Source organism: Ovis canadensis, chromosome 2 (genome assembly GCF_042477335.2).
Source record: "Ovis canadensis isolate MfBH-ARS-UI-01 breed Bighorn chromosome 2, ARS-UI_OviCan_v2, whole genome shotgun sequence".
NCBI lineage: Eukaryota > Metazoa > Chordata > Mammalia > Artiodactyla > Bovidae > Ovis > Ovis canadensis.
Window position 1 is genome coordinate 215,281,384 of NC_091246.1, and position 14,571 is coordinate 215,295,954.

Below are 14,571 nucleotides of genomic sequence, written 5' to 3' on the forward strand. Positions count from 1 at the left end.
CACCAGGCTCCGCCATCCCTGGGATTCTCCAGGCAAGAATACTGGAGTGGGTTGCCATTTCCTTCTCCAATGCATGAAAGTGAAAAGTGAAAGTGAAGTCACTGAGTCGTGTCCAACTCTCAGCGACCCCATGGACTGCAGCCTTCCAGGCTCCTCCATCCATGGGATTTTCCAGGCACTAGCCTGCCTCTATTTATTAAATGGATCTTCACAATTTTAGAGCCAGTTACATTTTTTTTTCCTGTAAAATTACCCATTAGTGAAAATATATAGGTTAAACACGACTATTTTCCTGGTTCTACTATGATGCGATAAAAAGACTGGATGCAATCTCAGTTTTACTAAAAAATACATATGCATACATGGGTATGGAGAATTCTCTTCATTATATTTTTATGTACTTTAAGCATTTTCTATAATGATCATCAATTTTACAGTTGAAAAGGTGAAACAGGAGTTTAATAACTTACCCCCACTCCAAACCGCAAAAAATTAGGTTAACTGAAATGCTTAGAGAGAAGATGATTAACACAATATTAACCAGACACGTAACTAGAAACTTGGTAAGAAATGTGTCTGGGGGAGACAACAGCCAATCTATTCAAGTGACCAAACGGCTTCAAAAAACAATAGCGGCCTCACCAGCTAGGATTGTATTTACAAATGCATGGTATTTATCAAGTGGCTTAATGGCATAAAGGGTCAGGTCAGCCCTGAGGATTACACAAAGTCTTGCCTGTATCAGCAGACGTTCCGAAACATTTCAATGTGTGAATATAGGAGCCACGAGGCCAAGGTGAAATGTTATTTACCAAGTTACTCTTTGACCAAAGTTTAAAAGCCGAAAAACGAGCATTGTGCTCCAGTTTTTATCAAGGAGAACCTTTACCCACTCAATAAATACACCGAAGAGCAGGCAGTCATGTAGCCTAAGTGGGGCAGAATTCCATCTTGTAAGTCAGCCTCCTTCTTCTGCCCCTCACAGAATCTGTACGCTCTCTGGGCTTCAGTGTTTCTACGCTAAAAATGTTGACATGGTCTCTACGGGTCCTTCCACCTTTGTTAGTTTTGATTCTAGAACGCAGGCAGGGGAGTTAGAGAACTATGGAGAAAGTTCCTTAATATGCTCTTCTTCAACACCAGAGGGAGAGAGAGGGAGAGGGAGAGAGAATAGAGAGAGAGAGAAACGTCAAGCAGATGCCAACCACTGGTTCCTCAGCAAAGGCACCTATGAGGAGGAGTCCAAATTCCCTCGAGCTGCCGGGAGAATCCCACACCTCATTACAATACTTGCTGAGTGGCTGCGTCCCAAGAAAAGCCACAGAAAGGAAATATCATTAAAAAAGCGTATATGCATTGGGGGGAAGCTGTTCCCTCCCTAACAGCCGACTCAGCCAAGGCTGTTGTTCCCTATTGTTGAACAGGATGTAACAGGACTGCCAAGCACAGCCCAGGAACCTGCTAATTAGGTGCACCGACAGTGTTTGTTTTGGAACCATTTACCAACAGAGGAATGTGTCAGGCTGATTAGTGAAAAAAGGGTATGTAATATATGTGTATTCGAGTCCAGATGAGGGCATAATCCAGGTATTTGGTCTGTTTGTGCAGGGACTCACAGAAACTGAAGGCTGAGCAAATAGGAAGCTACAAGGGAAGACCAGCTTCTGCGTGGTGCTTCTCTCGCTTCCTCCTGCGGAGTTTTCTCCTACTCCCCTGACTCCCACCAAAAGATTCCTGCCCAAACGTGAGACTCTCTTTCACGAAATGACAAAACTCTAATGGGTTGCCCAGAAAAATGGAAGAGCCTTTGTAAGGTCGCTGACAGATTCAGAGTTTGATAATTTTCTAGGCACGTTAAGTGGCAACTTAGGCAAAGCCATCTCCACAGTTACCTTCCATGAACAAATCAAAGGAAACTAGGGCAGTGGGAAACGCAGCTCTTAATGGACTGTTGAAGTTGTGCTAAGAATTGCCCATCTCAGCATCTTCTGTGTGAAGAAGTAATTTTATACTTCATAATAAAGCAGTTTTCTTTCTCTGTTTTTAAACAAACCTTTTAAAGGTTGGACTACAGTTAGTTACCTGAAGCTTCATGTCTTTATGAAGCTTAAAGAAGGGCAGAGGGTGCTGAGACAAAGAACAAAGTCCATGCCCCAACAAGTTCAGGTCCTCAGGGGCAGGATGATGTGAATTGCAATGAGATGCAAAATGACAAAGGCCAATTCCAGAGGTCAAGGTGTTGGGAGGAGTCCTCGTGCTCTTCGGTACAAGCTAGACATTTCTGGAGTTTGGCCAAAATGGATGAAAGTGATGGGGCTTGAACTGAATTCTTTAGGAGACTTTTTTTTTTTTCTTCTGTAAGCTAACCTGACAAAGGGCTTGCCAGGTGGCTCAAACAGCAAAGAATCTGCCTGCATTGTGGGAGACCTGGGTTCGATCCCTGGGTTGGGAAGATTTCCTGGAGGAGGGCATGGCAACCCGCTCTAGTATTTTGCCTGGAAAATCCCCATGGAGGGAGGAGCCTGGCAGGCTACAGTCCATGGGGTCACAAAGAGACACCACTGAGCAACTAAACATAGCACAACCTGACAAAATAGATTTTAAAAGTGAAAAAGAGGGTAAGACCTCTTAGAAACTCACTCACTATGGGCTGTTCCATTCGGCCAGTGTTTGTTCTCAACAGACAAATGTAGGCAATGTTCTGTGAACGTGTGCAGACTGGATGTGGTGTCAGAGTATGTTAACTCAACCGGTAAGAGTTTGGTGTTGGTAAGTTCAGGGTCCTGTGTGCAATCGTGGTTTCTTGAAGGAGAGTAGGAAGTTGCTAACTATTAGCTAACACTCAGTCTGCTTCTCCAAGTCCCTAGTGCTTTAACAAAATATGTAGCCCTTTTAGAAGAATAACCAGTGAGCTGCAGATGCCCTAACACAGGAAGAACACATGCTTGAGGATGCCTTGAGGACAAGGGCATGTCATCACTCTCCCTAGGCCAACACTCATGCCAGAGAAATACTTGAAATGATAGATCAGCTGCTTCAACCTTATGTAGAAAGCTGCAGTGTTACTTCAGACTTAAACTATGCTCCTCTGAGTGTTAGTCATTCAGTCAAGTCTGACTCTTTGCAACCCCATGGACTGTAGCTTGCCAGGCTCCTCTGTCCATGGGATTCTCCAGGCAAGAATACCGGAGTGAGTAGCCATTCCTTTCTCCAGAGGATCTTCCCAACCCAGGGGTTGAACCTGGGTCTCCTGCATTGCAGGCAGATTCTTTATTGACTGAGCAACTAGGGAAGCCCAATGCTCCTCTAGCTTCATAAGTATTTTTTCCCAGGTTTATTGAGATATAGTTAACATATAATATTGCATTCATTTCAGGCATACAACATGATAATTTGATATAGGTACATGTTGCAAAATGATCACCACAATAAGTTTAGCTAATTCCATCACCTCACTTAGTCACGATTTTTTTTTCTTGTGCTGAGAACTTTTAAGATATATTCTCTTAGCAACTTTCAAATATATGATATAGTATTGCTATTTCCAATTCAATCTCTGGATTGGGAAGATCTCCTGGAGGAGGAAATGGCAACCTACTCCAGCATTCTTGACTTCAAAATTCCAAGGACAGAGGAGTCTGGTGGGCTATAGTCCACAGGGTCGCAAAGAGTCAGACATGACATAGCGACTAAGCCTGCTGCTGCCGCCACCACCATGCTATACAGTATTCATCTTATAAACGGAAATCTGTACCTTTGACCCCCTTAACTCATTTTGCCCACTCCATATCCCCCACCTCCGATAGCTGCTAATCTACCTATGAGTTTGCTTTTTTAGATCCCACATTATAGGTGATATCATACAATATCTGTCTTTCCCTGTCTGACTTTTTTCACTTAGTCCCAGTATTATAAATTCTCTTAACTAATCATTGCAGATGGTGACTGCAGCCATGAAATTAAAAGATAGTTGCTCCTTGGAAGAAAAGTTATGACCAACCTAGACAGCATATTAAAAAGCAGAGACATTACTTTGCCAACAAAGGTCCATCTAGTCAAAGCTGTGGTTTTTCCAGTAGTCATGTATGGATGTGAGAGCTGGACTATAAAGAAAGCTGAGTGCCGAAGAATTGATGATTTTGAACTGTGGTGTTGGAGAAGACTCTTGAGAGTCCCTTGGACTGCAAGGAGATCCAACCAGTCCATCCTAAAGGAGATCAGTCCTGAATATTCATTGGAAGGACTGATGCTGAAGCTGAAACTCCAATACTTTGGTCACCTGATGCAAAGAACTGACTCATTTGAAAAGACCCTGATGCTGGGAAAGACTAAAGGCAGGAGGAGAAGGGGATGACAGAGGATGAGATGCCTGGATGGCATCACCGACTCAATGGACATGAGTTTGAGTAAACTCTGGGAGTTGGCGATGGACAGGGAGGCCTGGTGTGCTGCAGTCCATGGGGTCACAAAGAGTCGGACATGACTGAGTGACTGAACTGAACTGAACTAATCAGTTTTTTAAAAGTTTTGTCAGTGTTGTTAATGAACACATATAACATACTTGGGAAAGCTGAACCAAACAGTAAATAGTTACGGATGCTTACTATATGAAACCCACCAAATTCATGTGGTGGTGGTTTAGTCACTAAGTCATACCCAACTGTTGAGACACCGTGGACTGTAGCCTGCCAGGCTCCTCTGTCCATGGGATTCTCTAGGCAAGAGTACTGGAGTGGGTTGCCATTTCCTTCTCCAGGGGATCTTCCTGGTCCAGGAATGGAACTGGGTTTTCTGCATTGCAGGCAGATTCTTTACTGACTGAGCTACGAGGGAAACCAAATTCATGTATTAATGTATAATGTTCTTATAGTACTCTACATCAAAAGTGAAAGTGAAAATCAAAATGTTAATTGCTCAGTTGTATCCAACTGAGCCACCCTATGGACTGTAGCCTGTCGGGCTCCTCTGTCCATGGAATTCTCCAGGCAGGAACACTGAAGTGGGTAGCTATTTCCTTCTCCAGAGGATCTTCCCAACCCAGGGATTGAACTGGAGCTTCCCTTGTGGCTCAGATGGTAAAGAGTCTGCCTGCAATGTGACAGACCCGGGTTTGATCCCTGGGTCAGGAAGATCCTCTGGAGAAAGAAATGGCAACCTATTCCAGTACTCTTGCCTGAAAAATCCCACGGATGGAGGAGGCTGGCAGGCTATAGTCCATGGGGTCACAGCATCAGACATGACTGAGTGACTTCACTTTCTTTCTTCTTTTCCTGCACTGCAGGCAGATTCTTTACCATCTAAGCCACCAGGGAAGCCCACTTCATATCTAAATACAGCCCCAAATGGGAGTGGGGTCATTAAATCTTAAAGTGCAATGTTTTCCATACTAGAAAACCTATGGGGATGGCTTGTCTGTGACATGAAAAATTCAACATGGCTGAATGGATCAGATTGAAAGGATGGAACTGATTTTTGATAGCTGGTATATTTTGTAAGTCTTATGTTAAAACGCATGCAGAGTATTATCTAAGAGGAAGCGTTTATACATTTCAAGATTGAGGACTGGCCTCCTTAGCAGCACTCTGTCCTTAGTAACAAAAGATCAGTGATATGCAGAGATATTGGAAAGAAAGCTGGATAGAAGGTAATTTTAGGATAAAAAAAAAAACCAACCTAAGTTCTGGGTCATTCTGTGGTTTTATGTGACTTTTTTGCTTTTATACTGATTGCTTTCCCTTACATCTTAGGCCTGTTATCAGTCTCATCTTCTGATTTGTCTTTCTGAGAAGTTAGAGCCCTTATTTCTTATTCTCCATCAAGAAGGCTGTGTTTTGTCATTCCTGTTTCCTCAGGATGAAGACCTGGACCATTGTTTCCACAGAGCGTCCCTCTCTCCTAGAGCTGAGCTCTCTTTTCAGTCTTCTACAGGGGTAAATGCTGGATTAGGCTCAAGTAAAGCAGTTTTGTGGTTCTGGATCTCCCTACTGTATTCAAAATCTTGCAACCTGGATTTCCATGTTTTCCTATTTAAAGGAGAGAGGTATGTATTTAATCTGGGATGTGCCTTCCTAAACCTGATAAAGGCAGGCCCTCATTCCACAGGTACCCCCAGCTGAACATGGCCTGCCCCGGCTGCACAAAGCTGGAAGCCTGGCTGTGGTCCCCTTCCCCAGCTCCCCCATCCCCTCAGGATAGCCCTTTGGCCACTTCACAAAACAAAGGCAGAGATTTCCCCTAGCCCAATCTAACTGCAGCTCACTGCTCCAAGTATTTAAAAAAAAATCCAGGTTGGCAAATAAAGGGAAAATTGTAAAGAACAGTTTTGCGGAGAGATTTCTTTAATAACAGGTTATTACGATTTTCAAATTTCTTTTAGAGGGTATGCTGCAAAAACAGTTTGAAGACTATATGTACAGAAAAAACAGTGATGTACAATGAAAAAAGCACAAATTTTAGAGTCAGATATATCTGGCTTCACGTTTTGGCTTTATCTCTTGGGCCAGGTTAATTGCCTCCTCTGAAACTAGGTTTCCTCCTTATAAAAATGGAGGTAACAATACTTCCTCAGAGGACTGGTGGAAGAATTAAATGATGAGATATGAACACTGCTGGCACTAGTAAGTACTAGTGCGATTCCCCTACAAGCCCAGAATAGTGGCTATGTCAGCCAGAGGTGCTGTTCTAAAAATTAATACTAGGGTTTTATTTCTAAATTACACATTTCTGAAGTTTCCTTCGGCAGAACAATTCATTTAATAAGGAAGAGAAAGCCTTAAGAGCTGACCAATGTTTGATAATGTTGTTTAATCACCAAGTCGTGTCCAACTCTTTTGTGACTCCATAGACTGTAGCCCGCCAGGCTCCTCTGTCCATGGAATTTTCCAGCAAGAATACTGGAATGGGTTGTCATTTCCTTTTCAAGCAGATATTCCCAATCCAGGGATCGAAGCCACGTCTTCTGGATTGGCAAGCAGATTCTTTACCGCTAAGCCACCTGGGAAGTCCAGGTGACAGATGGCCATAATCAAATGAGCACGTTAGAACCAGGTATATGCTGATACTGAAGTGCATGAATCAGTGCTTTAGAGCTCAACATGGAGTTTTCTCCATTTAGAAATTGTGGAACATCTTTCTACTCACAATGCATGTCATTCCCCTTAGTGGAACCCCAGGTCGACCCCCTCTATGGTGGCTCCTCCCACATGTGAACGCAACTGCCTGGTGGCTTGTCTGTCTCTTACTGGAGACTGTCAACTATTTGTGAGCAAGGAGCATGCTGGGTTCACTTTGTGTCTCCAGAACCCAGCCCAGTGCACAAACATAATATGCTCAGTGAATCATTTATTGAAGGAATGAATAGTTCTAATGCTTGTGGAATGTTCTTTACTGAATTGTAATTATGTTGTTCACATGATAGTTGGGTCTGAAAGGATATTAAATATAGTTCTGAGGGCACAGGGGTGCTGGATTTAGCCAGATGGTTTAGATACGTATGTGGAAACAATTTCACTAAAACTAAATTTCTAGGATTTTCACGTATAGATTTTTAAAACATATTTTACTATGGAAAATGTCAAACATATTCAGAAAGTAGAGAGGATAGTATAATAAATCCCTGCATACCTATCACCTATCACCAATACCTATCACCAATGATTACCTCATTTATCTATATTTATCTTCTCCCTCCCACCATCAGATTATTTTGCAGCAAATCTGATTTATCATCACTTCATCTGTAAAGATTTCAGTTACACATAGATTTTAAAATTTATCCCACTATTCAAATTTATTTTTATTTATGTATGTGTATGTGTTCAGCTGTGTTCAATGCTTTGTGACCCTATGGACTGTAGTCTTCCAGGCTTTTGTCCATAGAATTTTTCAGGCAAGAATACTGGAGTGGACTGCTATTTCCTTCTCCAGAGGATCTTCCTGACCCAGGGATTGAACCTGGGTCTCTTGTGCCTCCTGCATTGGCAGGTGGATTCTTTACCACTAGCGCCACCTTTACTTAGTACATCTTTATAGATATGTTTTAAATCTGCAACTCTATTTCTGATTACAGTTTTCCTTCAGTAAATCTTTTATTAGGGTTTCTGTTTGTCCTTTTCCATTGACGTGTATAATCCACTCCTAGCGTTTAAGTGGAAATTGAACACCATGAGAAAGCTCGGCAGGTTCCTGGAAAGTATTATGAACCCGGAATTCCAGGAAGGCTCAGGGCTCCTTCAGACTCAGACATCTGTGCAAGCAAATAAAGGGAACTGAATCTGACTAAGGGAGAAACAGAGGATTCCGACTGTATTCCTTCCTACAGGGTAAAGGCCTTATGAGCCCATGGCCGTGCTAATGTGGTCATTTTGGTTGTGAGAATCCAGCATCTTGGATCATGACGATAGGTATCTTAGAGGAGGGGTTCTTTCTCCTGCATGTGACTCAGAATCACATGGGAGTCTTTGAAGATACCGATTCTGGGGATTTAAAGAAGCCAGATCTCACAGGAGATTCAGATGTGCAGTGAGAGAGGAGCACCTCTGCCCTGCAAGAGACAAGTACCGAGGCTGAGGGCTTTAAATGTGTGTGTACCCCAGCACCCTGATTTTGGTTTCTAATATTCTCTATTAAAAAGGAACCAGGGCCCCCTGAAGAAATGGCTGCTTCTACGATTAGGGCAGGAATTACATAAGATGAGCTGGGAGCGCTGCTAGAAAGTAAGGAACTGCCCAACACCGAAACCCCCATAATCACTATGATATGCCGAGGGGACACAGGAGCCAACTGAGAGTCAAATGGTTAAAACTGGAACGGTTTGAGCAACACAAGTAAGTGGTATTGGATAACCCAGAGTGCAAAATAAATACTTTTTATTTATTTTATTTATTTTGGGCTCCCTGGTGGCTCAGATGGTAAAGAATCTGCCTACAATGCAGAAGACCCAGGTTTGATCCCCTGGAGAAGGAAATGGCAACTTACTCTAGTATTCTTGCCTGGAGAATTCCATGGACAGAGAAGCCTGGTGGGCTACAGTCCACGGGGTCACAAAGAGTCAGACACAACTGAGGCACTAACACACACACATAAAATAAGTATGCATGAGTCCATACTGCTATGAATAAATAATTGAAAAAATAAATGGGAAAGAAGAAACAAATCTCTTTAGGCCGAAGAATTCCAAATGACTTTGTACATATTCCACTCATATAAGTTCCCACTGCTTAAGTATAGGTTGAACATACTGACTTCCAGAAGGAAAGTATAAAAAGGAGATGGGAGTGGCGGGCGGGGGTGGGGGGGGATGAGTAACTTTGAAATGGAGACACAAAAACTATAGTGATCAGTCATGTTCATAGTATGTACCCATGGTACGATATCGTGATGCAAATCATGATGAAAATGACACTACCTCTTTGTTCTTCCTCCCAAACCCACAGAACCTGGTATAATCATAGGAAAGACAACCAGTGTGTCCCAATAGAAGGACTGTACAAAATTCCTGACCAGTACCCTGCAAAACTGTCAAGGCCATGAAAACAAAGTCTGAAAGATTGGCACCACCACGAAACAGAGGATGATGAAGCAATTAAATGTAATGTGATATTCTGGAACAGAAAAGATGACTAGGTAGAAACTAAGGAAATCAGAGAAAAAAAAAAACAACTATGGATTTTAGCTAATAATTGTATATCAATATTGGTTCATGAATTGTAACAAATGTACTAATGTAAGATGTTAATAGTGAAAACTGGGATGGAATATAAGGGAATTTTCTGTACTATCTTTGTGATTTTTCTGTAAATCTAAAGTTGTTCTAATAAAGTTTATTAAAACTTTTCAGCTTTGACCTTTGAGCCAAATATTCTGCTGAATGAACTGTTTTAACAGGTTTTATTTTTTGGGAGAGGGCTTCCCTGGTGGCTCCCCAGTAAAGAATCCACCTGCTAACACAGGAGATGTGGGTTTGATCCCTTGGTCAGGAAGATACCCTAGAGAAGGAAATGGCAGCCTGCTCTGGTGTTTGCCTGGGAAATCCCATGGACACAGGAACCTGGCAGGCTATAGTACACAAGGTCCCAAAGAGTTGGACACAACTTAGCAGCTAAATGACAACATTTTCAAGGTTCAGATTTATAGGAAAACTGAGTAGGTAGTACAGAGTTCCCATATTATGACTGACCTCCAGTTTTCCCGATTATCAACATCTTGCATTAGTGTAGTAGTTTGTTACAATTAATGAACCAATATTGGTATATTATTAACTGAAGTCCACAGTTTAAAATAAAGAGTTATCCTGTGTTGTATGGTTCTATGAATTTTGACAAATGTATAATGTCATGTATGCACTATTAAAAGAATAATCTCATTGCCCCCAAATTTCCTGTGCTTCATCTATTCATTCCTCCCTACCCCCTCTCAAGACCCTGGTAATCATTGATTTTCTTATTGTCTGTATCATGTCATCATCATGAAGTCACTCAGTCGTGTCTGACTCTGTGACCCCATGGACTATAGCCCACCAGGCTCCTCCATCCATGGAATTTTCTAGGCAAGAGTACTGGAGTGGGTTGCCATTTCCTTCTCCAATTGTCTGTATAGTTTTGCCTTTTTCAGAATGTCACATACTTGGAGTCATACAGTAAGTAACTTTTTCAGATTGGCTTCTTTCACTCAAGAATATGCATTTAAGTTTCCTCCATGTCCTTTTGAGGCATAATAGCTCATTTCTTTTATCCCTGAATAATACTGCACTATATGGATAAACCAGAGTTTCTTTATCCATCCACTTAATAAAGGACAACTTGGTTGTTTCCAATTTGGGGCAATTAGGAATAAAGCTGCTATAAATACCCATGTGTAGATTTTTAAGTGAACGTGTTATAAACTCATGTTATTTAAAGGTATATTGTTAATTTTCAAATATTTGGGTATTTTGCAGGTATCTTTCTAATACTGATTATAGTTTAATTTCATTATGGTCTGAGACCATACTTTGTATAAATTCTATTCTTTAAAATTTGTCCAGATAGGTTTAATGGCCCAGAATGTGATCTCTCTCTTAGTAAATATTCCACGTGAGCTTGAGAAGAATGTATATTCTGTTTTTGGATGGACCACATGAATTGACATGGATGTCCATTAGAGTCACTTGGTTGATAGTGCTTTTCAATTACTATACATTCACTGATTTTCTGCCTAAGGGATCTGTCAGTTACTGACAAAGGGGTGCTGAAGTCTCTAGCTATAATTATCACTTGCTCAGTTGTGTCTGACTCTTTGTTTCCCTATGGACTGCAGCTCACCAGGCTCCTCTGTCCATGGGATTTCCCAGGCAAGAATACTGGAGTGGGTTGCCATTCTCTTCTCCAGGGGATCTTCCCGACCTAGGGTCTCCAGCATTGCAGACACCAGGGAAGCCCAACTATAATAATGGATATACTTAAATATAATTGTGGATTTATCTGTTTCTCCATGCAGTTGGTTTTTGCCTCATGCATTTTTGACTCTCTGTTCATACACACTAAATATTGTTTTTTATTTTTCAAAGAACTGATCCAGTTATCATTATATAATGCCCCTCTTTATCATGGTGTAAAGAATTGGTATTATTTCTTCAAATATTCAACAAAATTCACCAGTGAAGCCATCTGACTTCTTCATGGGAAGAAGAAGAAAAAATTACTATTTCAATTTCTTGTTGAAGGCCTATTCATATTTTTATTTCTTTTTGAGTCAGTTTTGTACTTTGTCTTTCTAGAAATTTATCCATTTAATCTAAGTTGTCTAACTTGTTGGGATGAAGTTGTTTATACTGCCTTTTAAAAATTATTTTAATTGCTATACCCTTTTTCTTTCCTGATTCTGGCAATCTGTATCTTCTCTCTTAATTTTTTGGTGGCCTACCTAAAAGGCTATCAAGTTTGTTAATCTTTTCAAAGAACCAATTTGTGGTTTCATTGACTTACTGTTTTTCATTTCATTGATATCTTCTCTAATCTTAACCCTTTCTTTCCTCCTGCTTGCTTTGGATTTACTTTGCTTTTCATAAGTTTCTTAAAGTGTGATTTTAGTTTATTAATTTGAGACCTTCTTTCCTCTTTTCTGATACAGGTGTTTATAGCTATAAATTTCTCTCAAAAAACTTAAGCTGCATTCCATTTTGATATTTTGTATTTCATTTTCATTCATTTAAAAATATTTTAAGGATGTCCCTGGCAGTGTTTAAGACTTCACCTTCCAATGCAGGGGTTGCAGGTTCAATCCCTGGTTGGGGAGATAAGATTCTACATGCTTCACAGCCAAAAACACCAAAACATAGAACAGAAGCAATACTGTAACATATTCAATAAAGACTTACAAAAATTATTTTAAAAATTGATACATTAAAATGGTGAACTTAATGCTCTTTAAATTCTTTTTAAAATTTCTCTTGTGGTGGATTTCTTCTTTGACACATGGGTTTTTAGAGCACATTATTTAATTTCCAAATACTTTGGGGTTTTTCAAAATGTTTTTCTACTGGAGATCTTAATTCCATGTCTCAGAGAACACATCTGGTATGGTTTCAATCTTTTAAATTTATTGAGACTTCTTTTATGGCCCAAAATATATGGCATATTCAGTTGGAAGTATTTTTTTAATTTTTACTTTTTTATTAAACATTTTTTATTGCAGTATAATTCACATAAAACTTGCTCTTTTAAAGTGTAAAATTCACTGCTTTTTAGTGTATTCACAAGAATGTGTAACCATCACAACTATCCAATTCTAGAACATTTGTATCACCCCCCCCAATAAATCTATGCTCGTTAGTAGTTATTCTCTTTCCCCCTTCCCCAAGCTCTAGGCACTTACAAATCTACTTTCTGTCTCTACAGATTTGTCTTTTGGGTACATTTCAAATAAATAGAACATATGTGGCCTTTTGTGTCTGGCTTCTTGCACTTAGCATAATGGCTTCAAGGTTCATCCAACTCTGCAGCATATACTTCATTCCTTTTTAGATGGGATAATATTTCACTATATGAATATATCACATTTTGTTTATCTAGTCATTAGCTGATAGGCATTTATATTGTTTCTAATTTTTGATTACTATGAATACTGTTGCTATGAACATTTGTATACAAGTTTTTGTGTGGTATACATTTTTAAGAAGTATATAATCTTTAGGCTATGAGCTAAATAACAGTACTCAGGAAACTGGAGGCAGGAGTGTATGTGTGTATAGGGAATCTTATGTTTATGTGTCTGTCTTTCTGTGTGCGGGTCCTAGACATTTACAAATAGTCTTTGGATTTAAGAAGAGGCCAGAAGGGCTGAGTGGACTTTTAATATCTTAGCTTTACCACACATGCTTCAACTCTCCCTGGCTAAGTGCCTCACCTTCTATTCTGAACCACAGAGTAAGTGAGCCCAGCAGGGTGGGAAATGAGCCATGAATTCATGCCCAGAGAAGCCAATGCCCTTATGCACAAACAATGTATATTCCTATTACGCTGTTGGAATGAAAGGAAAAGTGATATGTATCATTTTATGACTCAGGAAATAGGCAACAGGAAAAACCCTGCTCTTAAGTCAGGGGGAAAAAATCATCCATCAATCAATGGAAGTGATGATACCCAAATATTACTTTGGTTAGAAAAATAATCCCACATGGACTCCCACTTTTCTCTCCTTTGGATCCTAAAACTTTCATCACTAGACTGTAGTGCATCTATAGAGAAGAGCATGTGGTGAACCAGACAGCTGTTCACCAGTGTCCTCTGGTTTTCTTCCTAGTCATCCATCCAGTTTGGGTCTTCCTCTTGAGACTATGATTTCCATAGCCTATCACTTGATCCTGGGATGGTTGTGAGAATTCTTCCACCCCCATCTTTATTCAAAAAATGAAGCTGAATACTCTTTGTTACCAAATAAGATAGATCTAGACTATGGTTTTTTTGCAACTTTGTTATATCATTCTGGATAAAGGAAGCAAAGTGAGTTGGAAATAAATGTAGGAAACCAAAGGGTAAAAAATATTCTCCAGGACATCGGGAAATCTGATGCAGAGGCAGAGACAGAGACACAGTGCTTGACAAAAAGTTGGCCCGATCTGGCCCAATAACACCGCATGTGACATATTCAGGTATACTGTTGTAAGACAAGAGATTCTGTACCTGCTTGTTGAAATATCCTCAAAAGGGTAGAGGATCTCTCCATTGTTACAGATTTCACAGATGAACCCCTTCTGGCTACAAAGACTGCAGCTGTACACATGCGAGGTGGCAAATTTAATGACCTTGCCCAAGAATGGAGCCAGCTTTCCCTCTATTACCTGCAGAAAGAGAAACAGAACAGGGAAGAAAGCAAATTTGTTGAGAACAAAAAGTCTTGTAGATGCAGGACTGGAATTCCTTTCCTTTACACAACAGGAAAACCTCTAATTATAATTTCTCAGCAACTCTGAGAAAGACAAGACATAGTATTTTCACTCCTAAAGAACTCTCTGGCTTAAACCACTGGGGGTTGAAAAATGAAGATGTTGAAACTTCTTTTGTATTGCTCTTTTTCTGTAGTGTGTTGTAGCGG

General features: G+C 40.4%; 1 protein-coding gene and 1 long non-coding RNA gene across 6 annotated transcripts in view; one reads left to right on the top strand and one right to left on the bottom strand.

Moving 5' to 3' along the window:
• LOC138434157 (uncharacterized) overlaps positions 1-10,374 on the top strand; it is a 55,460-nt gene extending 45,086 nt beyond the window's left edge. For both annotated transcript variants that reach the window (XR_011254664.1, XR_011254665.1), the window contains 2 exons: positions 5,853-6,040; positions 9,435-10,374. This is a non-coding gene — a long non-coding RNA (uncharacterized lncRNA). The remainder of the gene's footprint in view (positions 1-5,852; positions 6,041-9,434) is intronic.
• The window catches only part of PLEKHM3 (pleckstrin homology domain containing M3), a 208,537-nt gene that overhangs the window by 18,821 nt on the left and 175,145 nt on the right, over positions 1-14,571 (bottom strand). For 2 of the 4 annotated variants that reach the window (XM_069578165.1, XM_069578166.1), the window contains one exon: positions 14,160-14,317. In XM_069578165.1, the coding sequence (XP_069434266.1) occupies positions 14,160-14,317 (158 nt within the window). Of the gene's footprint in view, positions 1-11,712; positions 14,318-14,571 lie in introns of those variants that run through there. The other 2 variants (XM_069578162.1, XM_069578164.1) reach the window with 1 other exon arrangement.